Here is a 27,694-nt window from a genome sequence, read left to right as displayed (position 1 = left end):
CTTTTGCTAAGTTTCCTTTCCTTTCCTTTCCTTTCCTTTCCTTTCCTTTCCTTTCCTTTCCTTTCCTTTCCTGTCCTTTTCTTTCCTGTCCTTTCGTTTCCTTTCCTTTCCTTTTCCTTTGTTTACTTTTCACATCACTGTTTTTTATTGATCTTGTGACTTTTGCCAAGTTTCCTTTTGTTTGCTGTTCATGTTACTGTTTTTACTGATTCTGTTGTTGTTTTCACTGATCATGCTAATGTTTTTAGTTTTCATACTAGTTTTGTTAAGTTTTCTTTGTTTTGTTTACTTTTCACATCACTGTTTTTACTGTTCATGTCACTTTTGCTAAGTTTGCTTTTGTTTTCTGTTCATGGTACTGTTTTTACTGATCATGCTAACATTTTTACTTTTCATGTTACAGGTTTACTGTTCATTTTAATGTTATTTTGTTTTTGTGTTTTTACTGATTTTGAATTGTTTTACTTCTCATGTTACTCTTCATTTGTTATTTTATACTTTACGTGTCACTGGTTTACTCTTGATTTTACTGTTTTTACTGATTCTATTGTTGTATTTTCCAGTCATGCTAATGTTTTTACTTTTCGTTTTATTATTTTTACTGTTCCTGTCACAGTTTTTTACTTTCCATGTTAGTTTTGTTATGTTTCTTTGAACAGTTTATAATTCATGTCACTGATCATGTCACTTTTGCTAAGTTTCCTTTGTTTTTTGTTCATGCTTTTACTGATTATGCTAACATTTTTACTTTACATGTTACAGGTTTACTGTTTACTTTAATGTTATTTTCACTGATTTTACTTCTCATGATATTGTTTTCACTTTTTATTTTACATGTTAAAGTTTTCATATTATTCATGTTTTACTAATCATGCTAATCATGTTTTGTTAAGTTTCCTTTGTTTTGTTAAATTTTTCATATTACAGGTTTACTGTTCATTGTAATTTTATTTTATTTTTGTTTGTCTTACTGCCCTTTTTATTGTTTTACTTCTCATGTTATTGTTTTAACTGATAATGTTGCTAATTTTCCTTTTCCTTCTGTTCATATTACTGCTTTTACCGATCATGTTAAGTCTTTAAGTTTCCTTTTCATTGGTTTACTTTTCATGTTACTGTTTTTACTGACCATGCTAATGTTTTTATGTTTCATTTTATTATTTTTATTCTTCATGTCACAGCTTTTACTGATCATGTGACTTTTGCTAAGTTTTCTTTTACTTTTTTACTGTTTATGTTATTGTTTTTACTGATCATGTTACTTAAGTTTCCCAAGTTTTTTTTTTTTACCTTTTTCATGCCAATGGTTTACTGTTCATTTTACAATCATGTTTTTCATTTTCATTCTATTATATTTACTTTTCGTGACACAGTTTTTACTTTCCATGTTAGTTTTGTTAAGTTTCCTTTGTTTTGTTTACTTTTCATGTTAGTGTTTGTCCTGGTCATGCTAACATTTCAACTTTTCATCTTAGTTTTTTTTATTGTTGATGTTATTGTTTTTACTGACCATGCTACTGTTGTTTTTTTTACTTATTTTTATTATTACAAATTCTATTATTGTTTTTACTGATCATGCTAACGTTTTTACTTTATATGTTAGTTTTGTTAGGTTTCCTTTGTTTTTGTTTTTTACTTTTAATGTCACAGTTTGTACTTTACATGTTTGTTTTGTTAAGTTTCCTTTGTTTTTTGCTTTTCATGTCACAGTTTTACTTTACATGTTACTTTTGTTAAGTTTCCTTTGTTTTTGTTTACTTTTCATGTCACAGTTTTTACTTTACATGTTACTTTTGCTAAGTTTCCTTTGTTTTTGTTTTTTACTTTTCATGTCACAGTTTTTACTTTACATGTTACTTTTGCTAAGTTTCCCTTTCCTTGGTTTACTTTTCATGTTGCTGTTTTTACTGACCATGATAATGTTTTTGCTTTTCATTTTATGATTTTTACTCTTCATGTCACAGCTTTTACTAATCATGTGGCTTTTGCTAAGTTTCCTTTGCCTTTATTTACTGTTTATATTACTGTTTTGACTGAACAAATTATTGTTGCTAAGTTTCCTTCTCCTTTGTTTACTGTTTATGTTATTGTTTTTACTGATCATGCAAATGTTTGTACTTTTCATGTCACAGTACTTACATTTCATATTATTCTTGTTAAGTTTCCTTTGTTTTGTTTACTTTTCATGTCAATTTTTACTGCTTCTGTTACTACTATTCATTGTAACTTTGTACAATGTAATTTTACTAAAGTTTTTTTTTTACTGATCATCTTACTGTTTTTACTTTTCATTTGACATTTAAAACTTTTCATGACATTGTTTTTGCTTTCCATGTTACTTCTGTTAAGTTTCCTTTACTTTTTTTTTTTTTACTTTCCATGTTACATTTCACACTTTCTTGTTTTTACTGTCCATGTTATTTCTTATTTCTTACTTTTTTCACAGATTTTGTTACTGCTTTTGCTGCTCATATTATTTATTTTTATGTTTCTTGCTGCCTTTAAAGGGTGTCATTGCTATGGTTGCTATGTGGCTATATTGCTAGGTGAGTGGTACATGTCCCACGTAACATCCACATGAATGCCAGGTCCAAGCGTCTCTCATCAGAACACTGAATTGTCACAAGGTGGTTAAAGGTATTTAATTCTCCTGTCAGTGGTTTTAATGTTGTGGCTGATCAGTGCACGTCTTATGTCTGAGTGTCTCTATCTGTTTGTTGGTCAAGTCGTTGCTGCATCTTTTGAAATTAATTTAGGTATCCAATCAAATGGAGTGGTCATCCAACGCCATGACCTTGGTAACACAGTGATTAGTGTTGTTTTGATACACCCTTGGAAATGTACTTGATGTATTCTATTTTGAGATTTTCTTTTAGTAGGTGCTGAATTAAGTTGGTAATACTGAAAGCAGATCTCCGACTACCAGTCCACATATCACAATTTACAAATTGCTGTCTGACTCATTTAATTTTTCAGAATAAAGCACTTCCACACAGCAGACTTGTTTAGTCATGTGGTTCTTTTGGGATTTTTTTGCAGCTTCGATACTGGCCAACCTCTGTTAAAACAGAAGAAATTCAGAGGCCTAAGGGACATGGTTTTTAGTTCATGGCAGACCTAAAACAAATAACTACATAAAAAAACCTGGCTGAAGCCCAATCTGATCATTTTAAAAATGTGTGTATCAGCCTGACAATGATCAGACCCTACTTAATGAACCAAGAGGGATGAACAGAACTAACACGCATTCAGCTGACATCTATGTACATATTACATACATGTATTGGTTCTTCTACAGCAAACTGTATCCAAAATAACACATTTGCTTAAGTTAAATATTAAAAAGTCACTAAAATCTAAAATTTAAGAAGATTTTTCCACTTTCACCTGGTTTGCCTGCTAGGAGTCGCCATTTTTATGTGACGTATGTCATCAAGTCTGTTGGATCTCTCTGAACGCCACTGGAAATGGAGGGGATGAAATAAAAACAGGCTGATCTAAATCTTATTGGATATGCTTTTGAACCGATACAGCGTGGAAACCGAGCACTGGTACCACTAAGAGTGGAAGAATGGGTGAAAGCCGTGGTTTGGAGAGTAGAGCATGTTGGCAACACTGCCTTGTTCACCGATGCCACTGTTTCAGAATCCATCTGCTGGACCATTTAATCCCCCGTCTGTCCTGTATCACCACGGTGAGTACTTTCCACATTATATGGATGTGGACATGTTGGAAGTGACAATGTTTGCAATGAAAGATGTCCAGCTCAAACACTGCAACACTAAGCTAAGCTAGCTGGAACCACACCTCAAAATAAGATTAAAAAACAAGTACACACTACGTGGTGTTGGACAGATACAGGAATATGATTATAAAGAGTGCAAACAATATATTTTCTGCCATCTATCTCTCACCACCTGTTTTTCGCTAGCTCTCTCTCTCTCTTCACTCTTTCACCGTCTGTCGCTGTCGGGATAACCAAGACAACCAACCCCATGACGTCACGGGTCACAATACGGCAAGATGGCGGCGTCCATGCTAAAATACATATAACGGCTGCTGTTTTTTTTTTATGCTAACATTTGTCAAGGGTGTTATATATCGTCTATAAAATGAAATGAACTGAGTGATTCATTTCCTCTTTAAGAATCCCTTATAAAAGTTGACAGGGTAAATATATTCGGGCCACAATTGCAGAGCTGGTGCCAGTGCCCGCAGCTCGTCACATGGCACAAACAGATGATGTTGGCAGCCTGAGTAGCCTACACGTGATGCAAGGTTACCCAGATTATAGTGAGGGGGAGGGGGAAGTGAAAGCAGAAACTACCAGGCCACTGTGACAGGATGTACTTACTTGCCCGGCCAAGCCCAAAAATAATCCCTCCATTGACAGGCACGCATTATCTGACAATAGCCCCCGCGCTAATCACTTCACCAGCACTGGCACCTGAACGCATCATTTATCTACCTCCATTGCGAGCATGGCTGCAAATAAAGACGCCTTTTTTTTGTTTTGTTTTTCTCTTACAGTGCATCAACACAGATGCTGTTTATCTCACGTCAGGGTTCATTAAAGGTCGCACTGACGCCGCAGCGCCCGAGGAGCGCTTCGTTTACACACGCTCAGGTGCCGACGGAGCTGGCACATGAGCGGACGCGTGACTCGTTCATTTATTTATTTATTTATTTGTTTATTTATTTCCTCTCAAGTGTCCTTGGAAGGAGGAAAGCAGCCACCGCGAGATCCGCAGAGAAAAATCACAACCTACAGACACTATCCTGGTGATATTATAATTTACCCACTGGAAGCAGGTGCGGTGACAATTTACAGCTCTGGGGGGTGAATAAGAAAAAACCTGGCAAACTGTGTGAGCTCTTACCTGATGGCGAGAAGCTCATGCAGTAGGTAGGCTGCAGCAGCAAGCAGGGCCCCCCCGGTGATGTACAGGGTCTTCTTCCACCAGGACTCCGAGCCCAGAACCGACATGATGCCCCCGTAGTCCTGCAAAGGAAAGGTGATGATATAGCCATACAAGGACTGCTGCTGCTCGGAGACGCACAGCCCGAGCGGCAGGCTGTGATTCCGCCCGAGATCGACCACACACGGCCGGGAAGAGGCGAAGCCAGCAGCCCAGTACATCCTCCCCTCCCTCAGTTATAGCCACCACGCTTCCTCCCAGCTGCGGTCCCCGTCAGGCTTCATGTCTACGGCATGGCGGCGGCGTGGTCAATCTTCCCCCAGTAATGCAGAAGGAACAAACATCTCGCCTCTCCCTCCCCGGGATGATCCTCAGAGCCCGGCTCGCTTTCCTTTGCAGGTTGTGGAGATCATCGTCAAGTTAAACGCAAGCGCACCGCTCACACTTCCTGTTATAGATTTCAAATTAAATGTTTTTATTTTGGTGACGTGGTTTTGACTCTTTAAATTGTGTTTTCTGCAAATATTATGCTATTTTATTCAAACAAATCTTACACAGTAACAGTCTTAATACGACTTTAATAACTTCGATCTTTATAACCTTCTTCAATATATTTAGAGCTCCCAATATTTGCATTATAAGTAAATCTGTGGCATGTCTCAGCTACCTGCAGCAGAACCTGTGTCGTAATTCAACTGCCTATTTCATCTGTCCAAATAAAAAGGCTGAAGAATAAAATTATATTTAGTCTTGGCAAAAAAAAAAAAAAAAAAAAAAAAAAAAAGAACTACATCTCATCTATTTATGTGCAACTAACCTAGTGTGACCAAGCAATTTCCCTTGTGGATGAGTAAAGTCTAAGTCTTATTATTATATTAAATGTCAGATGTGTATCTACATTTTAACAGGTTACTGCAGTTTGCCGCATGCCACAGCGCTTTAAACCACCTGGCTCAGTGGTATATTTGCCATTTCCTTAAGAGACTCAGTTATATACATTACAAATTATAGTGTATAGGCTATATAATTGCATTGGTGGAAATAATAGTTTTACAGAAAACGAAGGAAATGATCTAATGAAACCTCATTTGAGGTGATAAGAGCATCGTATGGATGGATATTGGATTTTTTTTCTTTCTTTTTGATGTCACACATTACAAATATTATATGAATCACGCTAAGATGACTACATGCCAATGGAAATAGCTAAAACGGCTACTATATAACCAGGGGCTTTTGTTTTTAAAGGCAAAGTCATTGAACTTCCGGTGCTGCTGCGTGAAATGCCGGTACCTTGGTGCACCAGGCCCATTGTCCTGCACCCCCCAGTGAAGGGGGCACCCCGCCCTGACGAGCCCCCCGCATCCCAGTGAAACCAGTGGCTCAGCATGACGAACACACAGCTCATTGGTCGACAAAACAACATAACAGGACACACGACACAAACGATGTTCAGCTTTTAAGTGTTTACATGGATGAGCTTGATTAAGTTATCATCACTATTATGTGTAATTCTCCCTGCAAGCAACCAACTGCACTGCGATTATATAAAGTGTAATTATTATTATTATTGTTATTATTACTATTATTATTATTATTAGTAGTAGTATACTATGTTATTATTACATTCTATTCTATGTGATGCATCTACTGGATACTGAATCTCCCTCGGGATAATCTACCTATCTACCCATCCATCCACCCAAAGGGCCTGGAATCAAATAAAAGCTCCTGCTCAATTAACAATTACGAAGAAACGCTTTAATAAATTCCGTGTCGGTTAAAACCCCGTATAGATCAGCTGTGCTGTAGAACTAGAGTATCCCACACTTGCATATAAGTGAGATTTAACGTAAATAAAGACGCATATAAAAAGTCTACTCACTCTGGAACAACTTCTGAAGTGTATGAGGACGTTCATCTTGGCGGATGAGCCCATCGGGTGAGTCGGGCGCCTGTTCGCGGGGCATGCCGGAGACCGGACGTGGATAAGTTGGAAACAAGAAGATCCTACAGCTTAGTTTGTCTCCGCCAGTTCCCTATCGACGCCGCTAAACTCCCAGGTGACTCGGGGTCATGGAGGAGAGAGTTTAAGAGCTGCGTTTAAGGCGACCCGGATGAACCAATGATGGGCATTTAATCTCTCCAACTGTGATAGGCGACGCAGCCATGGCGACCGCAAGGTGTGCGCGGTCCCGCGGCTACAGGGAGCGCGCAGTGGAGAAGGAGCAGGTGCGTTTGTTTATTGAATGCAGCTAGACAGGCGTGGGAATAATTCAGTCCAGAGTACAGGGGGGAACTGATTTAGCCATGCCACTAAATTACACACAAATAACGGTGCAATGGTTGTAAACATAATCATCATAATATGCAGCACACTGTGGATAGCTGTTATTTTTGTGTTTTTAAATGCTGCAGTAGAATTACACATAATTCTTCCACACATTTCACAACCACGTTATCATCACGCAGTCCTGACTTGCACTCCGCCGCAGGGAGAGATTTACATTATATAATACTTCCACACGAGCACCACTATAATCCCAGAGGATGTGATGTGCCATCACGTGTGGATGCAAATCGCCCCGGCTGTGGTTTCTAAAAATGGAAAACGTAGCTGAAACTACCATTCTTCACAAATGTAGCTCATTGAAAGTCAATTTTAATGGAGGACACGGCAAAATATTTAGCCAGAGGACGCACAGTGGCCGTGCACAGATTATCAAACAGTGAACATTTCTAAAACACTCCAACAGCACAGAGCAATCAAACACCGTGTGTAGCTCTGCAGCTACAGTACATCTGTAATTCTGACTCCAGGCTTTTTGTCGCTGTCCTTAAATAAAATCTGTTCATGCTGTGACAGCTGGCAAAGGGACGTCAGGTCTCCGCACGTCTGAGTTCTTATTTTTCCTTTTTCTTGTTCTCCAGTGGAGCGGCTCAGGTGTGTGTGGCCACGGCGGGGTCCTCTGGGTGGGTGCTGCCGTCCTCGGCTGGGTCCCCTGGTTTGACTGCGTGGAGGGCGTAGTTGATGGCGGTGCTGTCGGTCCAGCTCCACGCTCCTGATAGAGGGTTGTACATCATTCCTTGGACTGACTGCACCGAGAAACCATCTGACAAAACACACACAGAGGGAACAAGCTTTTATTTTTATAACTTGCTACAATATTCAGGCATTGCAAAGAAATAAAATCCTAATTTAGAGTAACAGGAACATGAATTATGACCTTTTACACAAATATATTCTTGATTTCATTTCATAGTAGCCTCTAAAACTAATGGACTACAGAGCAGTTTCTGAAATCATTAATCCTACAAAATGATTTTTTTTTTTCTATCGTTAAAGTGTCAATCACAAAAATGTCACTAATTGATTCGGTGTTTACACTAGGAGGGCAGCAGAACTAACCATTTTCATTTCAATAAAGAAGTTGGACAATAATTTGCTTTTTAAACCATCTTTTTGTAAAAAGGAGTTGGTTATCTGGCTGAGAAGTTGTAACATAGCAGCATAGAAGTATCAGAGAAAACCTGTTAAGTGCTTTTAATGTGAAGCTGGAGCAGTATGTGTTATGACTAGTAGAATTCCATTCATTCATTTCCTAGAGGAAAGCAAACAGAGGGACTTACAGGACTCCAGGAGGCGCTCCAGGTCTACTGGGCTGATGAACTTTTCCCAGTCGTGCGTCCCGCTGGGGACGATGCGCAGCAGCTGCTCGGCTACCACGATACCCAGAGCATATGACAGGTTGGTTTTATTTATAGTCGTGATGAAGAGTGAGCCGCCTGGCTGCACACAGAGAAAAAGGAAAGGGTTAGTTTGTGAGATATACAGTGTTGGTTTTACTGGATTATAATGCTATTGTACCTGCATGTGCTACGCACCCAAGTGACAGATAACTGAGTCAGGAGGGTATTTATAGAAAGGATTTAGAGCTTTTAAAGGACACGATCCAGTGCATGAAAACAGGAAGCAGTGGTGCCAAAACTCAAGGTCCAACATGATCAAGATTAAGAGTCTGAACAGGAGGCGTGAGGGAAGGAGAGATAAAAGCTTTCGAGTGCAGTTCTTGTTCCCCAGAATGAATTCATATTCACCATCTATGTGTATCTGCCTGCGTGGTTTTAAAAGAGCAGCAGAGTGAACTTTGGGCAAGAGACAGAGAAAGTCCAGTTGGGCCTTAACTCGATGCAGAGACATTAAGTGCAGATTAGACTGTTGTTTTTTTTTTCCTCTCAACTCCTCTGGCCCACTGACCCAGGAGATTATGATCCAGTGGCCACAGCTTCACTGATGCTGAAAAACACAAGCTAACCTATTCCCAGCCACGCACCACAAATGGAAACACAACAGAGTCGCCATGTGTACACTAACGTGTTCTCAGATGAATATGCAAACACACATTATATTGATTTATATAAAAAAAAAGCACCTTAAGCACTTGGCTGCAGCAGTAGGCAAACGTTTCCAGATCGGCCAGATGTTCCACAACCTCCGACGCCACGACAGCGTCAAACTGGGTCTCTGCTTGTCCTTCCTCCCCGTCTCCCGAGAGCTCCTCCAGGGTGCAGGCCCGGTAGGACACGCGGTCCCGTAGGTCGGGGTCGTATGACGAATGCAGGTGAGCGGTGCTGACGCTGTCTTCTACTGGATCTATCCCCAACACGTCAGCTCCCAGTCGACCCAGGGGCTGGTGAAGGACAGGGAGCAGAGATGAGAGGGAAGTCACACCTGGAGCCAGTGCAGAATCCCTATACAACATTTTATTCCTGCAGATTCTTGCTTGATGAAAGCAATACAGTAATTTATTTACATTCAAATTAAATTAATCGAATAAAACCAATAATTATAATTTATTTCTTTTTTTAATATCACATACTGTCCAATCACAACAACCTATCTCTGTCCTAAATGAAAACATCTGATGCACATATCAGGATCATTTCTTGTCCTCTGTATTTCATTAAATTTAGGGATAATACTGCTCTCATTTGTGCTACAGTGCAAATTAGTGATTAGTGATTTAGTGATAATTAGTATATCTGTGATATACATGTTTACTAGAATCTGTGCATGGCTCATATTTGCAGTGCATCATTAAATAGATCCTAAAGAATCATCTCAGGAATGTAACAACAGGATTAGATATAGACTTAGAACTTTTTCTTTTATATCTGTGGTGAGAATTTTATAAGAACTGTTCCTTTGTAAGATACTTGGTTACAGATGCTCAATAGTGGTATTGTATGAACTACAGTGCCCTCTTCTGGACAAGCACTAAACTTGCAAGCCTGTGTTGACTGTTGTTCGCCCACAGGCCAAAATCCATCCTCCCACAGCTGATGCATTCTGATGGAAGGACTTACAGTGACAGGACGCCCAGACACACAATAACACTCAACATCTTAACGGACACTTTTTGGCGTTTTATGCCGTGTGCCCGTGTCTCAATACGACAGCCTGTGTGACAGAGTCATACAAATACAGGACCTGATTTTGTCTGCTCAGATCACGCGGCACAGCTGGTTATGTCCTCAGTTCAAAGGAAAGCTCTGTCCTGGCTGCCCAGCTATCAGCGCTAACAAACGGATCAAACCACTGTAAACAACTGACTGTCCGGTCCACCACACTGCGACCAGTCAAATCAAAGGAGAACGAGGACTGGGCTGACACTGGAATGTGTGCATGTGAGCAGACTGGTGCTGGAACAAGCTGAGAGCACGCATTTACAAACAGGAAGTAAAGACTCAATGTGACGTGAAAGACAGCAATTGAAGCAATTGGGACTGGACAGAAAATCTAAGGAGGAAACATGCTTTAGTTTGCATGCCCTTGTCTGCACTGGGTTTGTGTCTTTTTCCAGTGCGTGCGCACACACACACAAACATGTACACTTTTACCTCTGTGAGCAGGCCTCCTCCGCAGCCAACATCCAGGATGCTCAGTCCTGCCAGTGGTTTTCCAGGATGGCGGGCTCTGTGCACATTCAGCAGATTATCCCTGTACAGAAAAATGAGCGGTCAAAATTTTAAATTTGTTATTGTCACATAACACTGAAAAGACTATGGTCGGCAACCTATCAGCAAAGGTGTGAGGCTGCTTAGCCAAACGTGGTGTAAAGGAATCTCAGGGTTTATTATTCACTGCTGTCACACAGTCCTCCATGTCGTCAGAGCTCTTCAGTCCCTTCCTCCCTTACACACTATCTGACAGCTGTCTGCCTCAGGGATGAAATGTGCAGAGCAGGCAGATATCTGTGTGTGCATCATCCTCATTAAAGCTCTGCTGAGCTGTAAGAGCATTCATGCATCCACCTACAAGACACCACCGCCTCATGCCACCACAGTGCAGAGACGGTTCCTAAAGGTACTTAAGAACCGTCTGTGTGCAAGTCAAGTCATTACCAAATAATAAAACATCATTAGCATCAACTGAGTTATTATGCTGATGAAATAGAACTGGACTTTATGAATTACTATAATGGGAAAATGCAGGAATCATTTTTAATGTGAAATCATATTTGGATCAAACTAAATCAAAATAAAGCAATGTCTGTTTTACTGTATTTAAAATGTGGCCCAGTACAGATGTCTGAATTAATGCCACATGTGTCTGCATCCGTCTCTCGTCATCTGGATATCACACACATGACTAACACTGCATTACCTGTTACTGCATGAGAGATGACACTGACATTCAGACACGGCAGTTACAACGTTTTCAATGATTAAATGCACAAATAGCTAAAACAATTATTACTTAATGTGTTCAATACAAACACTAGTGATCAATACAGTATCAGAAAAGTATCAGTGAACTTGCAGCTCAATCATAATTTAGATTTTTATGAACGCAGGATGCACTGTAGAGGAAAGTCTGGGGGAAGAGAATATTTATAGTAAAAATAAAGCTGAATTTTCTTCTTCCCTTTTAGCTAAAATAAATAAATAACCATACATATCAGTTTATTTTAAAATGCACCAACAGAACAAACAACTCCAATTCTGTTTCCATGTGGTTGTATTATGTGATCATTTGAGATGAACATTAGGGGTGAAGAGTTCTGTGTTGATGACATTTGAAAATTAAGCAGTTTAAAAAATTTGAGAGACACCATGAATAATACGCATGTGTTTACTAGGTATTAACTCGTGCAAACAGACTCTACTGTAAAACAGCAGCCATTAAGATAAATAAAAACCACAGCAGGATTAACTGAGTCCGAGTCTAAAGGGTCCAGCAGCAACAGTGTCAGCGGTGCTGCTGTGTCTCATTTAGACGCACCCTGAGGGCAGAGCCTTATCGGGCAAATCAGCCACATTCAGACTTACACTGGCACCACATCTGTCATCCTGTCACCATAAACACACATCAACATCATCACCAACAACAGCAGCAGCACAGAGGGGGGAGGGTACAGCAGGAATGGGCCCTTGGCTGGATGGGTACTGTCATGAATATAGCGGAGAGCCTCAGCAACAGCTCTTATAAATCAAAACAGCCCCAGTCAGTCCCCAAACACATGCACATATGTAGCGCCGTGGCAACTGAAACGCTACTGGCTGAAAATGCGCTGATGTTTGGAGGGAACCCTGTCACTTTCAATTTCCATCACTCCATTGGACACCCTGACGTGCTCTTTGCTCTCACACAGACACACTAGAAGACCAGATCTCTTGCAGGTGATGTGTTGGACAGAGACTCAGGTGCGACATCCTGGTCCTGCAAAACTATAGCCACTGCTGATATTCTGCACATATTCTGGACAAACACGCACCGTATAAAAGGCACCCTCAGGTCATTCATGGCATGAAGAGCTGCAAATTCTCCCTGTTCGTCCCACCACTTGCCGGCCAGCGACTGGAACCTCCTCAACTCGCTGGGGTCCACTGTGGTTTGGGAGGCCGACCGAGCGCTGCACATGGGAAAACAGACACGGAAATGAAGCGGCCTGATCACATTTTAACACAAACTACAAACTAAAGGCTCTGCTTCACAGGATACATTTTAAAGCTGATTAATCTAAAACAGCACATTTCACCACATTCGTCCTGAACCACACAGAAAATTAATCAACTTTGATTATCAGTATATTTCCACATTTTGTTATTTTTATGGTTTTATATCGAATAAATTAAATACTTTAAGACACTGGACAGTTTCTCAGGATTTTCTGCATGTGACAGAATATTGTATACATATTTTTTCTGGTTGGAAAGGTTTGTGATTGATCCAGATTTTAATCAACAAATTATTGACATCAGAACTGTACTTTTGGAAGAACATCTGGTGAAGATATTCAGCTCACATTCAGTTGATGGTTTATAAAACATACCTTCTGGTACAGTATTCCTCCACAATGATTATGTTCAGTCATTACTGGAACTTTGTAGAGGAATGTAGCATGCAGCATTGTTGTGTACTTCTTTAAGGTATCACACCTGAAGCACTGTGCTGTTATGCATGATCGGTGTATGTTCAGCTAGAACTTCTACCCACAATGGTTATATTGTTCAGTTTAGACAGAGACTGTGAGAATCCATTTACCTGGGTGTTTGTTACTACAATGATAATGTACTGGGCCACATTATAACCACACCAGGAACATTAACAGTAATAATTGTCTTTTAAACATTACTGAGAAATTGTAGATAACTGGTATTGGGCTATAGATAAAGTTAATACAAACAAATCTAATAATAAATAGAAGAAGAAGAAGAATTCAACTATACTGTAACTTGACCCCAGAATCAAATATGTCTGGGTTGGTGACCTTACCACCGACCGTGTCTAGAAGTATTTTTAGAAGTTTTTTTTTTTTTTTTTTTTAGTATACATTAGGTTTAGAGAGCTACAGTGTGACAGTTAACTACCTGGTCAGGGGGAGTGTAGCTCGTCTCTCCGTCTCCAGGAATACGCTCCTCTGCAGCCACAGTGTCCGCTGTTTACACACCACCGTCCAGCTGGAACCGGTCAGACCCGCGGCCCTCTGCGCCACGCCGCACACGGCGGCCTGTCTGCGGCTGTACAGTCCTAACATAAGGCGGCCAAACTTGTTCGAGTACATGTCATAGCACCGTTCAGCTGCAAGCTAGAAAAAATGTGTTCACAACACAACAGAGCTCAGGTTGACCGAGGTGGTCTTCTTCGTCTACGGTTTTAAGGTTAATCTGCAGTTCCCCTCAGCGCTGCTGCCATCTGCTGGACGGAAGACGCTGCGTCTCTTTTCTATACATTACTCCACTTAAGACCTTTGATTGTCATTGCACAGAAGTTACGATCTTAACACTATAAAGCGGTCATTTTTTTTGTTTTGATTTGATTTGAATAGTAAAAAACAAATCCACCTTCGGCCATCGCTATTTATTTATTTACGTTTAAGTAAACTTAATTTACTACCAATATTAACCGCTATATCAGCTCGAAGTGAATGGAGCCGCCTCCTCCAAGCATTTGTGGTTCATCCTTCGGAACAGTCGGCACAGTCTCTTCAAAATCATAATACTGATAACTACACTGTGTTTGTGAGCTAAAAGAAAATGTATTATCTTAAATCTAAAAAATAAATAAATAAATAAATAACTAAAAAATACTGTACATCCTCTCATTTTTCCCCTTCTGGGTCGCCCTAATACTCTTTAAAGTACACTTTTCTGTCACACTTACCAGCCAAAATGAATCTAGCTGCTGTTCACACTTACTGTTTCCCCCCATCACAAGTCAAAACTGTCATTTTCTGCCTTTGCAGTAACATACAGACAACGATTAGCAGTTAATTAAGTGCACTGCACGTTTTTCACAAGAGGTACAAGATTTCATTGCACACATTTTTTAGATAATATACAATTATTTTTTTTACATGTTTTTCTTTCCTCTAAACATTGCAATATGATCAGTTACTCCTTGCTATGAAGATAAAACGTTGTACTACAGTGTAAACATGCAATAATTGAAATAGTGCATTCAAGTTTTAAGACAAATAATACAACTTCAAATTGGCAATATGAGCTTTATTACGAAGAACTCAAGTTTTTTTTAGAATTAACTTTTGATTAAAACTTACTTTAAAACCGAAATATAAATACAACAACAAATACAGAAGCGAAATGCAAGCAGCGTAGACGACAACTGACTTTCCAAAAACTTGGAATACACTTTAAAATGTTATTAACGCTGTCAAAATGCAAATTGTATGTTGCATTTGAAACACGTGTGCCGTGAAAATGAAAAAGACGTTTTCTTAATTTGCTGACCTTTTTTATCTGTTTACAATTGTTTAATTAAGTTGCAATGCTTTGAGCTCTCTCGGCCACCGTACGCAAATAATTCAACGCTCGCTTTTATGTCGTCTCCTCCTGATGTGCAGGGATGGGCAGGTGTAAAGACCTGAGCGACTCTGTCAAGAAGCAGATTGTCGCGGCCAGACGGCTGGGTCGGAGCATCTCAGAGACAGCGAGGCTCGTGGGCTGCTCCCGGTCAGCGGTGGTGAACACCTTCAGGCAGTGGAACGAGGAGGGGCACATCGCGAGCCGGCGGCAGGGGGTAGGTCGCCCGAGGCTCATCGACAAGCGTGGGCAACGCAGGCTGTCGCGACTGGTGCAAACCAACAGCAGGGCCACCGTGACACAAGTCGCAAAAAACTTCAACGATGGTTACGGTGTGAATGTGTCACATCACACCGTGCACCGCACCCTGCTGCGCATGGGGCTGCGCAGACGCAGGAGCGGTAAGAAAGTCCGCGCCGACACCTGCCCACAGAAGATAGCACCCACGCCGGACGCACCTGCGTCAGACCTGGAGCGAGAAGAAGCGGTAGAAGAAGGTGGAAACCTGGTCCAGGGAGACCCGGTTTCTCCTGCGGTCACGGGCCAGCCGGCTTCATGTGAGTCAAGAGATGACAGCAATAGGAAGGAAGAACTCGAGCCCGTTTCCACAGTGTCATGCTCGGGCCAGTGATCTGCTGGGAAGCGTGGGGTCCCGTCATTCACGTGGATGTTGCTTTCTCTTCTACCGCCCGGGATGTTCCATAATTGGAGGACATTTTCTGTCCCAGCCAAAACATTCAAACAATCCATGCACAAAAAACCAACGCATGCGTTTGCTGTGTAGTTGCTGTTGTCCTGAGACAAAGTGTAAATACAGTTGTAGGAAAATGTGTTCCATATTATTATTTAATATATCAAATAGGTCTCAAGACTCTCATCAACTCGCATGCTGATTATACTATTAAAAAGGTTTGAAATATTTTTGTATGATTTTATTGATATGTGTCTGTTGGAATTGTTTAAACTGGTAAGAAGTAATTGTTAGTTTAACCTTAAATCTTAAAAATGTACCACCCTCCACCAAACCAGACCCACCAACACATTAAAACGGGGTTTGGGAACAACTCAAAAAACGCGCAGAGCAAGCACAAAGGCAACGATGGGGAAGAAAAATTTTCCTTCAAACATGAAGAAACTTTGGTCAGAACCCAGCTCATATGGAAGACACATCTGTGTAAGACTGGCAGGGTAGAGACAGAAAATGTATTTGTTAGAGCAAATTTTTGAAAATGTAGATGTGACTTTCTTTACTGAATGATGAAGGAATTATCAATTTGCTATATATTTTTTCAAGTTTCTGAGTATGGCACACAAAAGGTAAAACTCATAAAAAGTGGACCTTTGATCCTGAATGAACAATAGATAGTTTATTACACAATTTTCTTAAATGTATGATATAAAACTTTGTGTTTATCTGCCCAACTCATTCTTGCAGGCCCATGTGTCTCATTTGAAGAGTTCCATGTTCCTCTGATTGCATCTAAGCATCTGTGGGATGTGCTGCATGAGCCTTCCCACCCGCCTCACAGTTTGCAGGACCTGGGGAGGATCTGCAGCAAATGTGTTGGTGTCAGATAGCACAGCAGAGTCCAGCCCTGGGTGGATCAGAGCTCTTCTAGCCGCACACAGACTGCATCTGTGGCTCATCAGGGTTCATTCAGCAACTCAGTACAAACAGCCAAACCACAGAAGCATTACATATTCATATAAAAGACTTTGCTGCAGAGTTGCGCAAATGGCCTCACTATAGCTGCTCTCATGTGAATAAAACCATTTTATGCATTGTTCGGTTTATAACTGAACACAGAAACTATTGTTTATTTTACAAAAACAGATTGAAGTTATTCTAGAAAGAGTAGGGGTTATAAGTCCAGACTTATCTTTGATTTGACTACATCCACATCCACATCCACATTGTAGTTACTATGGGAACTACAACTATTTTATACACAGTCCACTATGGTCTGAGGTCAAGGGCGACTAGAAAGTTCACCTGATGTGTATGTAAAGGACAGGTGATATTCTTCCAACATTTATTTATGAACTAAGAAAGTAAATGAACTGGAGTTGATTCCATGTGTAGCATTTGTCTTTGGAAACCTTTCCTTGAACACTTATTTATTCTCTAAATCTACTGTAACGCAAACTTTACAAGAAAATACACAGGAGTAGAGACCAAATTAGACATGGTCCTTCTGAGGTTGTCCTGTGGTATCTGGTAACCAAATACTGTTAGTGGGGGCCTTTGTGGATCATAGATACTTTATCAATGTGGAATATAGTGAATTTACACCTTATGCTGTTTTTCCATGTCTTTTTTTTTTGTTTGTTTGTTTAGAGTTGTTCCTAAACCTTCTTTGTGTGTGTGTTAGGCTGCATCCTGCTGGGGAGTGTCATCATTATTGGGTGGGGGTGTCTAGTCTCATCTAAGTGGGTGATACATGACTAAGAAACATCCACACGAATGCCAGGTCCAAAGGTTCCCCAGCAGAAGATCAAATTGTTACAAGATAGTCAATGTTTGCTGTTTGTACTGTCAATGGTCATAATGTTGTGGGTGATTGGGGTATATATGGACTCTGCTGTAGTCCTGACCAGCTTGAAGGAATGTGGTTTTAACATTAAGTGTGATGGAGAGCAGAGGCAGTTCTCCATCCTGTGATTCACTGAGAAGTTACTATTATAAAATGATGTGTCATCAAAGTACGAAACACTCGGCTCTGATAAGTACAACACTAAAATCACAGAGGCAGTGAAGGCAACACACGGAACAAACTGTTTTATTGGACATCTTACAATGTTTTTGGGGGAAAAAAAGTTAATCCTGTTATGTTTTAAAATGACACATCTTGAGTGTTTTAGCGTCTTATTAAACTTTGTATAATACCAGTGAAAATTCCTACCATTCAAAATGCCTTGTTCTTCAGTCACACTTTAAAAGTAACATATTTACAATGAAAGCAATGCAAGGGGGAGTGAGGGGGGGTGAGGGGGAAGGAGGAGGAAGAGGAGGAGGAGGAGGAAGAGGAGGAGGAGGGGTTTCACCTACACAACTGCCTCTATAATGAGACAAGCCTGTTCAACTCATGGAATTTAAAATGGTAACGTGCACAGATCGGGGTGTTAACTGTGCTCCTCAGCGTCTGCTACGACGGGAGGGGGACGTTGACCTGAAAGAGAGACGTGGACACAACATTAATACTGAACTAATCCCACGTTTCCCTGCAGACTATCAAAAGACACACAACAAAATATACCCCACCCACCAAACCTACTATGAGAGCATGAAATATTGCTGACATTCTGCAGATTTTAGAGAATCAAGTCTACTCTACAGAGCAAAGTCATAACGTTTGGCCTCTGCTGAGGCAAAAGCCTGACTACGAAACTGGTTAGAAACTAATTCATGGCAAGTTTGCATTTGACAAAATCATAAAGGATTAAAGCCCTTAAACAGGAGGCTGCATTTGGCACGTACATTATTCAAGACATTCAGTCAACATTCATCCTAGTTACTGTTAATTAAAATGACTCCAGAGAAATCACAATGAGACACACAATAAGAACATACAGTAGGTATAAAAGAGAAAAAAACGAATACTACCTTGATCGCGACTTAGACTTGTGTTTGCGGCTTGCCTTCTTACCAGACTTGTGAGATTTTTCCGTCGACCTTGAGCGACTACGTTTGGATTTCTTAGATTTCTTTTCCTTACTAACTTCGGGGGAAGGGGATCTACTAGAGTCAGAGTCCGAGTGTCTCCTGCTAGCTTTGCCGGAGCCTTTCTTGCTGGATTTGCTATCTTGTCGAGAGCGCTTCTCGTTCTGGGAGTCTGTGCATGAGTCACTCTCTTTCCTTTTCTTGGATTTGCCGTTCTCCTCCGTTACCGTGGAGCTTCCCTTATCCTTCTCCTTAGCCTTCGACTTCTCTTTCTTCCTGTCTGCCTCTTTCTCCCTATCCTTGTCTTTATCCTTCCTTTTCTTGTCTTTCTCGTGGCTATGACTCCTTTCCCTTTTCCTCTCCCGGTCTTTACTAGAGGTCTTTTGCTTGTGTTTGCTGCTACGACTGTGGCTACTGTCCCTACGCTCCCTACTCCTTTTCCTCTCCTTATCCCTGTCTTTCTCCCTCTCTCTGTCTCTGCTGCGACTGGGACTGTCTCTACCCCGGGCCCTGCCCCTGTCTCTGTCTCTATCTCTGGATCTGGACCTACTCCTGCGACTCCTGTGCTCCCTGGAATCACTGCGGTCTTTCTTGTGGCGTCCCGACCGCTCTACGCTGCTCCTCCTCCTGTCCCTGACCTTGTCGCTGCGGTGCCTGTGCGAGCTGTGACTGCGGCTGCGCCGTCGAGCTTTGTGGGACGTCGAGCGGCTACGCTTCCTCTTCCTCCGAGGGGAAGAGGACCGAGAGGAGCTACGAGAAGACGCGGAGGAAGAAGAGGACGAGGAGGAAGAACGGCTGCTGCTGTGGCTGGAGGTGGAGCGGGAGCTGCTGCTGTGACCGTTGGCCGGGGAGTCGCTGCCACTTCTCCCTGAACGCTCCTTCACCCTGCCTGAATGCTTGCCCTCGCTACCTTCCCTCTCACTACGGGACCTACGCCTCTCTGCCAAGGTTTCCGCCTCCCTCTCTTTGACTTCTTGTTTGTGCAGATTTTCTAACTGACTCTCATCGTATTCGCCCCTTTCTCTGCTCACTCTCTCCTTCACCATCTCTTCTGTACAAACACACAACAAAGATTCTGGTTAAAAAAATGACCCAAAAAACATCAAACGAGGAACATGCTAATTAATGACTGTAACCATTAATTATTTTCCACAGTGGAATTAAGTGAAAGCTAAATTAATGAAACTTAATATTGGAACAACAACTAAATAAAACTAGCTAAATTTATTTTTACCAAAAAGAAAGACAACTTTATTATCTGCTTGAAATTATTACTATTACCGTATTTCCTCTAATAGTGGCCGGTATAATTAATAGCCGGGTCTTTTATAAGGGCCTGAGGATAAAGACTGTCCTCAAATACAGGGCGGGTGCAGCTAGTCGTTAATTATAGACATGACAGGTTAGTAGCCATGTTTGAACAGCTATGTGCCACATGAACCCAGCTTTTCAATGAAACACTGTACAACAGAGGCCTTTAGCAGCCTGGCACAAAGAAGAAACCTTGATGGGAACTTCAAAGAGCAGGTTTTGAAATATGTAGAGCAAAATAGACAAGAGGACTCGTGAAATGCTTTAATAATGACCCCAGAAGAATAAGATGCTGGTACTACGGTGCTACAGCCATTTAAGGTGATGCCTTGTCAGTTTGCTCAATAAATGGACACCATTTATTTTTTCAAACTAATACAATGGTGTAACTTATTCATTTGTCCGTTCTGACATCTGTGCTTAAGCGTTTATTAATCCTGCCTGGCTGCTGTTGTGTGTATCGTGTAAAAACAACGACAAAAAAAAAGCAGTGTAAATGGTAGGAAAATTTTGAGCAAATATACAGGTACATACTAGTATGATACGAAGGGAATTAGAAATAAAGGCCTCCCTCTAACAAAAGCCTGTCTCCAATATTCAGGGCAGCTGAGTAAATAAAGGCCTCGGCCACTATTACAGGAAATGCGGTTTTATTACTATTAAATATGAATTGTCTTTGTATTTCTAAGTGACGTAGAATACATTGTAGTTTAAAAGGTGAATGGACACCAAGGTCTGTTCTTACCGCGTGCTAGCAGAGCCTCTTGTGCTTGTTTTTCTTGCAGCTGCTGCATCTCTCGCTCTTTGCGGCGGAAGGCGTCCTGCTTCTCCCGGATGCGGTGGCGTAACTCTTCCTCGTCTGTGTCGGAGGACTCCGATCCTCGGACGCTGCGGCCATCATCATCATCCTCGCTCTCATCTGAACCATAGTCTCCAAGCCCGCCTGCCACAACAGAGCCCCCATGTTGTTGAGTGTTGGAAAGGACCAAGATCCATTCTCATTATCAGGTTCCACTCTCATGAAACCACTTAAACTCAACCCAAGGTTCCCATGAAAGGAAACAAAAAACCTGTTTATCTTTGTAACTCACACTAATAACCCTCTTAAAAACAAGAGTATACATGTAGTCCTCAGCACTCGAAACACTTACGGAAATACTTTTTATAGAAGAGCATGCTTCTGATATCAAAGTGCAAAATTAAAGCGCAAATTCTGACGTAATTAATTACGCAGGTCATGTCTTGTGCCAACAGCTTTTCCCACGTTCCTACTATGAACAGCCCGTGAATTCAAGTATTTCCCTCCCCTCCCCCCCGGTGACAGAAAAAGGGATACTCACTGAGACCGGTCAGAGAAGCCAGTGCACTTGACTGTGCCAGCTGTTTTGCAGGAGCTTTGATTCACATCAACAACAGGAACAACATGTTAAAACACATACTGCCATTTTCTCAAAGGCAAGAGAGTCGCAAGCGACGGGGGGGTCACAGATAAAGCACTATTCACAAGAGCTGCCTTTGGTAACAAGAGAAAAAAAATAAAAAATAAATAAAAATGAAAAAAAAAAATGGAGAAAAGAGAGAGGGTTAACAAATAAACTTCTGTCACACAATCCAAGTCAAACAGTCGGACAGGAGGGAAAGAACCAATCTGTACTAATGCACAGTCACTTCAGTGGAGGATGTCAGTTGTATCTATTGGTGAGTGCTGGTCAGAGTCTGTGCTGAGGCTTGATTCAGGCATGCAGCCACTCAGCAGGACCGTCAATACCATGACGAAACAGCTTTCCAAATACTGCTGGTGAGAAAGATTGCTCTGCTCTCTCCTTCTGATGCATTAGCAGAGAATGGTTGACAATCTGTTTTAGTCATACGCCCATGTTTGCAGCTCAGTCACCCTAGTTTACAGGGCTTTGCTGAGTTATTTAAAGAGCTTATTATGCACATAATGGATTCTCTCCAGATTTTAACATAATGTCTTGGTGACAAGCACAGATGATGCATTAACTGGAAAAGGCAAGAGCAGACCTCGAGTGGCTTTCCTGTGAGTCTCTCTGGCCACATGCAGGATCTCTTCGTTAGTGACTTCAAGAAGGATCTCAGTCAGAAGTGTTTTAGTTATGACCATCTATAAAAAAAAATAAAGAAACACAAAGATCACAAATTCTCAATGATCTCTGAAAAAAAAAAAATCACATCAACAGTTTGAGATATGAACGTTCACACTGACCAGCTGGAACTCCTTTTCCTCCTCGGTCATTTCAGGTTCACTGTCTTCTGCAGGAGGTGATGGGCTTCGAGCAATGAATTCTTTCTTCACCGGAATCTTTTCTTCATCGTCGTTATCATCTACCCCTTCATCATCACTGTCCTGATGCACACAGCCACAGATAAAGGGTTTTAACCAGCAATGTAGCCTCGATGTGGACAATTACCATGACAGACTGCTAACACAGCACACAAAGTGTAACCTGGTTTTACAGCGGAGGCAAAACATTAACTGCTTACAAATTTGCTCTTGCGGGGCACACGTGGCCCATCGCTTTCCTCGCCAGGCTCTTGTGCTTTGTCATCATCTTTTGCCATTTCTGCACGCTCCTTCTCCATCCGCTCCCGCTCGAGCTTCTTCTGCTTCTCCCGGTCCATCTTTTCAAGACCCTCTCTGATCCATGCAGGTAGCGTTCGTCTTTTTACGGCATCTAAAGTTGGAATGGAAGATCAAAATTTTTTAAACTGTTTGTTATTTATTTTGTGTATTGTCACAATACACAAAATAAATACTAAGTACTTGCTACTTTAAATGAATCCAATCTTAAGATGCATAAAACAGATACAGATACTATATTAACACTGATAAAATTGTTTCATCAAATGAATCAAAAATTATTTTGATGATTGTATGACTCACTCATTCTAGACTAATGTATGCACAAAAAACATCAGGTGAGTGACAACATTTAAGACACAGTAAAAACACAAGTGAACTTGTGGATTTTCTTTCAGAAAACCTACAAGTCCAGTTGGCCTTGTTTTAGCTTTGTGTTGTCTTTTTGGATTTAACCTGGATGACTTTCTAAAGTATTATTATTTTTATTTTAGAACAAACTGAATTCAGTGCCAGACCTGAACGCATTATGACTCACCTAGTGGTGCTGGGACCTCTGGTTTGACAGGGAGCTGGATGGGCGATCTGGGCCGTTCTCTGAAACCTGGTGGCCTGGTGTCCCGTCTGTTCTGAGGAGGACCCTGCCAGTATGGGGGGTGGAAACCCGTGGGTGTAGGGGCGAAGGACGAAGCAGCTCCATGCTGTGGAGAGCCAGCACAAATGACACATTAAACGGTCTTCAAAGTACAGACGCACGTTTCTGGCAATCAGCGAGCGTGGGGTTGTTGTTGTCTTGCCCCAGAACACGTTAGCTGGCATTCATTTGTCACTCATGCCTATTCAGTTAAGCTTAAAAAGAAATGTAAAAACTAAAATAAAATCAGCTAATAAAAGAAAACCAAACCATGCTGGATCCTCAACAAGCCAACACTTTCCTCTGCACAGCATCAAGAAAGCAATGACTGATACACCTAGACGCTGGACCCGGCACAGTTTCTATGGATTGCTCCTTCTCGAGTTACTTGGCTGTCACACTAAAATCGATACGCTTCAACAGTTTCTACTGTAGCATCTGCATACCTGATAATCAAACTGGTTCATGGCCATGGGGGCCATGGCGTAGCTGTCGGGCTGTGCCCCATACCCATGGCTGTTCTGGGGGTAAACCCCGTGGTGGGTCTCGGAGTTGAACTCAACGCTGTCCTGGCTGTTGCTGTCCTCGCTGGGGTTTACCACGTCCATTGGTCCTGACCCTGGAGGAATCCAAGCCTGGTCAGGGGGTGGGGGTGGAGGAGGAGGCTGACCATGCATTCCCCATTCTGTTGAGGACATAAATAGTTAACAAAAAACAGCAACTGGAGATATTTTAATGTTTAAAAAAGGGGCTTAGTTAGTCTGAGCACATACAAGACAAAATATCACATGAATTCTGCTCTGTTTAATAAATAAAAGCTAATGAATGATATTAAAATCCAAGTAGCCTAAGCTGTGCCAAAAAAGAAAAACACAAAGAAAGGTGTGAAACACAGCACAAAGAGGCAAAAAGAAAAACTGCTGTGGATTGAGGATTTAGTGATGCACCTGGCTGCCACATTCTGCCAAACCCTGGGTCACCCTGGAAGGCGCCGTGGTTACTCTGTGCAACCGGTTCGAGACCCGGGAGGTCCTGACCATTGGGCTGGACGTTTGGCGGCTCTGGTCCGGTTGACTCCTTTTGGGCTATCCATGCCTGTGCCAGGGCAGCCCAGTCCACTTGACCTGGACAAAGTCAAAAAGATAGCCTGTGATTTGAAATGCATGTAACAGGAGTACGTGAGACTCGTTGACAGTCTGAGTTGTGCACTGAGTAGATGTGCAAGAAAGCCCAGAGATGCATGTTTCTGTTCATGAAGACCCTGCATCGGGCAGGTACTGACCTGGATCTTGTTGGTGCTGGAAAGACTGCATCCACTGCTGCTGGCTCAGAGGCCACTGCGGCCAGGGCTGGCCTCCCTGGTCCCACATTACTCCTCTATCGATTCACACCTGAAACAACCGAACCGGTCAGATTTTAACATGAGTCAACCCTCCGTGTCTTCAGCTCACAGTCTACGTGGTATAGATATACACTTGTCTCACAGCCATAAAAAAATCGAGCCTGGAAACCCGGCTAACTTCCCTCGAGCTGAATGTTAGCTACTCCGCCTACGCGAAGATGATTTTCTCCTGCTAACGGCGGATACACGATGTGTGTAGCACCGGATATGGTGTCTTAAATTAGGCATTACACCGAAATAAATTCGGTGACGGCGAAATTGTCATCTTGAGTTACCTCAGGGTATACGTTAGGGAGCTACGGAAGCTAACGCGAGCTAACGTGAGCTAAAGCTAATCGTGAAGGCTAGTAGGTAGTAGCACGACCATCGCAACGGAATGTCGAGGTGTGTACCTTGACAAACGAAAATGGGGAATGGTGAAGCAAATTCACATTGGCGGTGTGCTTTGAGTAACAGTCCCACCTTTTCCAGACAGTTTTTCCTCCGGCGTTGCGGTTCCAAATCAAAATGGCTGCTATAGCGAACGGCAGTGGGGGGGCGGGTCGAGGCACTGCTGCGTTCATAGTCTGTCGGGTAATATCAAATTTCACGCCTTCTGTCACGAGTGCCTTTCACATCTAAAATATGTCGACCAGCGATGTGTTGGTGTCACATCGCGGCATGTGTTTTTTTTCACTCGATGCAACTAAAACATTTTCTTCCATACCAAAATGTATCTGGTCAAGTAGCTAATATTTTATTTATTTGTTTGTTTGTTTATACCTTTACGATATAAGAGGGAGAGTACGGGCAGCGCGTAAATGCAGCACCTCGAGGGATGGTGACGTTAAACCCAACCATGCTGGACAATTTAAAACAAGTGAGGACGGATAAATTAATAAATAAATAAACAAATAAAGTGTAGAGGCCAGTCAGGTGATTGTTGGAATTAACGCATAAAAAATCAAGTCAACAAAAGTTGCATGACCATCAGGTGATTCATGTCTGATACAACAACAAAAAAAAGTCTTTATTGTCAAATTTGGCCCCTCTACAGGTTATATCCTATTAGAAAATGTGAGCACTTGCTTTCCTATCCTATTTGAGGCCAGGTCACGTGTGGATGTACAAAGTTAAATCAAAGCACCAGTCACTGCCCTGCCATGTCCTCAGAACCCAGAGCAAGAAATCTCCAGAGCCAAAATGAAAGTTACTGTTCTGATATGAACAAGAGCACAGGGTCGGACAATGATGATCAGCAATCATAGTATTTCTATTACAGGTGAGTAAGCTGGTATATTGTATGAATACAAGAGGTATAAACAGGTTGGAAAATTATTCATGGCATTGAGCAAGGAACTGATGGCAATAAGCCATGAACAATGGTCAGGGATGAGTAGTATCTCAGCAGCAATTATCATTAGTTGAAGTATTGAGGTTGTGATGTTTTAAATGACTGCAGGTCATCAGTCGATACTCCTGGAGTCTGATAGAGCAGCCCTGACTGAAAACTGAATGAACACTGACCATGCTCTGAGACAAAGAGAAGCACATATTAAAAAAAAAAAAAAAAAAAAGAAGACAGAGAAGAGGAACAAATGTCCTCAAGTGGGTCGGCAGCTCGAACCGGCATCTGAAAAACTACAAGAGCACCGCGGTGCGCTCTTTATCTCTTGAGTGAGGGAAGTAAGTCAAGGTCACATTAACACTTTCCAGCGTAGTGCAGCTGAACAAACGGAGGCAGAAGTCGAGGAGTGATGCGGGCAACGCCGGTTCAGAAAGTCAAGGAAAATATGTCAAATAATTTAAATGAAAATATTTTTTTCTTGAAACCGTACGTCAAGAGTTGGATAGTGTTCCAGGTGTGTCAGCTAAATTATAAGACTTGTGCTTTAACTTGTAAATGATCAAATTACCACTAAATAATTGTACTCAGCGAACTTGGATCTAGACATTTACAAAGTGTTTAGTTATTGAATAATGTGAAAAATATAAAAGGTTTGACAGTTGGTAACAGTCCAGTATCCAAACACATATAATTACATTGAAGTTTTGCAGTGCACATTCGAAATACATGCATAAGGCGATAAAAGCATATGTCCAGGTGTTGTTCACTGTTGTCACTTTTGTTAGTGTGCACGCATTATGAAGAGCAAAGTGTGCACATGCATGTTTGCATGATAAAATGTGTGTGGGGCGAAGCAGACAGTGACAGGAGCCTGCACGAGAGAGGAGAGAGCGCTCAGATTTAACCTCCACTGCTGGTAGATCATCTTTCCAACAGCATCTTAATAGTTTCTTTCTTACAACTGTCTCAGAAAGGGGGAGGGTGCCCGTCATTAAGTGAAATTAAATCACGTCAAGTGCTCCAGCAGCATGTCCTCCAGCCAAATCCACCCCACCCTCCACCACCACCACCACCACCACCACCCCCGCGCGTTAAAAATAGAGAAATCCATTTCAGTAAAGATTTGCTCTTTCTGTTGGTGGCGGCTTGACAACCTGTTTTAGTGTTCCAGCTGCACGGCCGGGATGTCACAGCGTGTGGGAACAACAGGACGCGCGAGGTGATGCTTTTGGACGTTGCCCTTTTCCTGATTCCACACCCACCTCCTCTTCACCAGCTCGCGACATGTTCTGAAGCAGCACTGTTTTGCACCCGTCGCGGCCGATAACGGGCGAAGACGGGCTGAATGTGGCACCGCCAGATCTGCAGTGACAGCCCGGGAGAGATTGTCGGAAACATCTCGTTCAGAGTAAAAGGAAGAAGAAGAAGAAGAAAAAAAAAAAAAAACAGCATGACATCAACTCCAAAGCAGGAGACACTGAATCCATTGTGATCTCTCTTCTTCTGCTGCTG

At 41.8% G+C, this 27,694-nt stretch overlaps 3 protein-coding genes across 5 annotated transcripts in view; all 3 read right to left on the bottom strand.

Moving 5' to 3' along the window:
• Nucleotides 1-7,422, bottom strand: part of faxcb (failed axon connections homolog, metaxin like GST domain containing b) — a 47,134-nt gene extending 39,712 nt beyond the window's left edge. The window contains exons 1-2 of one of the 2 annotated variants that reach the window (XM_047598488.1): nucleotides 6,805-7,422; nucleotides 4,881-5,367 (exon numbers count right to left, since the gene is read on the bottom strand). In XM_047598488.1, coding sequence (XP_047454444.1) covers nucleotides 4,881-5,140 — 260 coding nt within the window. In that variant the 5' untranslated portion in view covers nucleotides 5,141-5,367; nucleotides 6,805-7,422. The remainder of the gene's footprint in view (nucleotides 1-4,880; nucleotides 5,368-6,804) is intronic. The other variant, XM_047598489.1, reaches the window with a different exon arrangement.
• A 141-nt stretch (nucleotides 7,423-7,563) lies between these two features.
• Nucleotides 7,564-14,085, bottom strand: coq3 (coenzyme Q3 methyltransferase). The gene is made up of 6 exons (XM_047598490.1): nucleotides 13,794-14,085; nucleotides 12,698-12,835; nucleotides 10,821-10,920; nucleotides 9,353-9,610; nucleotides 8,550-8,709; nucleotides 7,564-8,032 (listed from the first exon to the last, which is right to left on the bottom strand). Exons 1-6 carry the CDS (start codon nucleotides 13,985-13,987, stop codon nucleotides 7,860-7,862), a joined length of 1,023 nt encoding a protein of 340 aa, XP_047454446.1. The 5' UTR covers nucleotides 13,988-14,085; the 3' UTR covers nucleotides 7,564-7,859.
• Nucleotides 14,086-18,009: 3,924 nt separating this feature from the next.
• Nucleotides 18,010-25,438, bottom strand: pnisr (PNN-interacting serine/arginine-rich protein). Of its 2 annotated transcripts, none has more exons than XM_047598178.1 (12): nucleotides 25,318-25,438; nucleotides 24,736-24,844; nucleotides 24,401-24,577; nucleotides 23,900-24,138; nucleotides 23,358-23,520; nucleotides 22,723-22,913; nucleotides 22,445-22,585; nucleotides 22,243-22,342; nucleotides 21,558-21,611; nucleotides 20,963-21,160; nucleotides 18,850-19,957; nucleotides 18,010-18,415 (listed from the first exon to the last, which is right to left on the bottom strand). In XM_047598178.1, exons 2-12 carry the CDS (start codon nucleotides 24,821-24,823, stop codon nucleotides 18,382-18,384), a joined length of 2,493 nt encoding a protein of 830 aa, XP_047454134.1. In that variant the 5' UTR covers nucleotides 24,824-24,844; nucleotides 25,318-25,438; the 3' UTR covers nucleotides 18,010-18,381. The 2 variants fall into 2 exon arrangements, with proteins under 2 accessions (XP_047454134.1, XP_047454135.1); XM_047598179.1 differs by having other exon boundaries at nucleotides 25,248-25,341.
• Between the last annotated feature and the right edge of the window lie 2,256 nt (nucleotides 25,439-27,694).

The sequence above is a fragment of the Mugil cephalus genome, chromosome 11 (genome assembly GCF_022458985.1).
Source record: "Mugil cephalus isolate CIBA_MC_2020 chromosome 11, CIBA_Mcephalus_1.1, whole genome shotgun sequence".
Taxonomy (NCBI): domain Eukaryota; kingdom Metazoa; phylum Chordata; class Actinopteri; order Mugiliformes; family Mugilidae; genus Mugil; species Mugil cephalus.
Note: the sequence above shows the minus strand (reverse complement) of the source record. Positions and strands in the feature narration are given on the sequence as shown.

Bases quoted from the DNA above. Each gene is read 5' to 3' on its own strand.
- pnisr (XM_047598178.1), bottom strand. From the start codon at position 24,823: ATGTGGGACCAGGGAGGCCAGCCCTGGCCGCAGTGGCCTCTGAGCCAG. The intron at 21,161-21,557 runs GTGAGTATCCCT...CTGTTGTGGCAG, and splicing joins GGCTTCTCTGACCGGTCTCA to GCGGGCTTGGAGACTATGGT. The intron at 19,958-20,962 runs GTAAGAACAGAC...GTGTTTGTACAG, and splicing joins AGAGGCTCTGCTAGCACGCG to AAGAGATGGTGAAGGAGAGA.
- coq3 (XM_047598490.1), bottom strand. From the start codon at position 13,987: ATGTACTCGAACAAGTTTGGCCGCCTTATGTTAGGACTGTACAGCCGC. The intron at 12,836-13,793 runs GTAGTTAACTGT...TCCCATGTGCAG, and splicing joins GCTACACTCCCCCTGACCAG to CGCTCGGTCGGCCTCCCAAA. The intron at 10,921-12,697 runs GTGCGTGTTTGT...TTTTCTGTACAG, and splicing joins CTGAGGGTGCCTTTTATACG to GGATAATCTGCTGAATGTGC.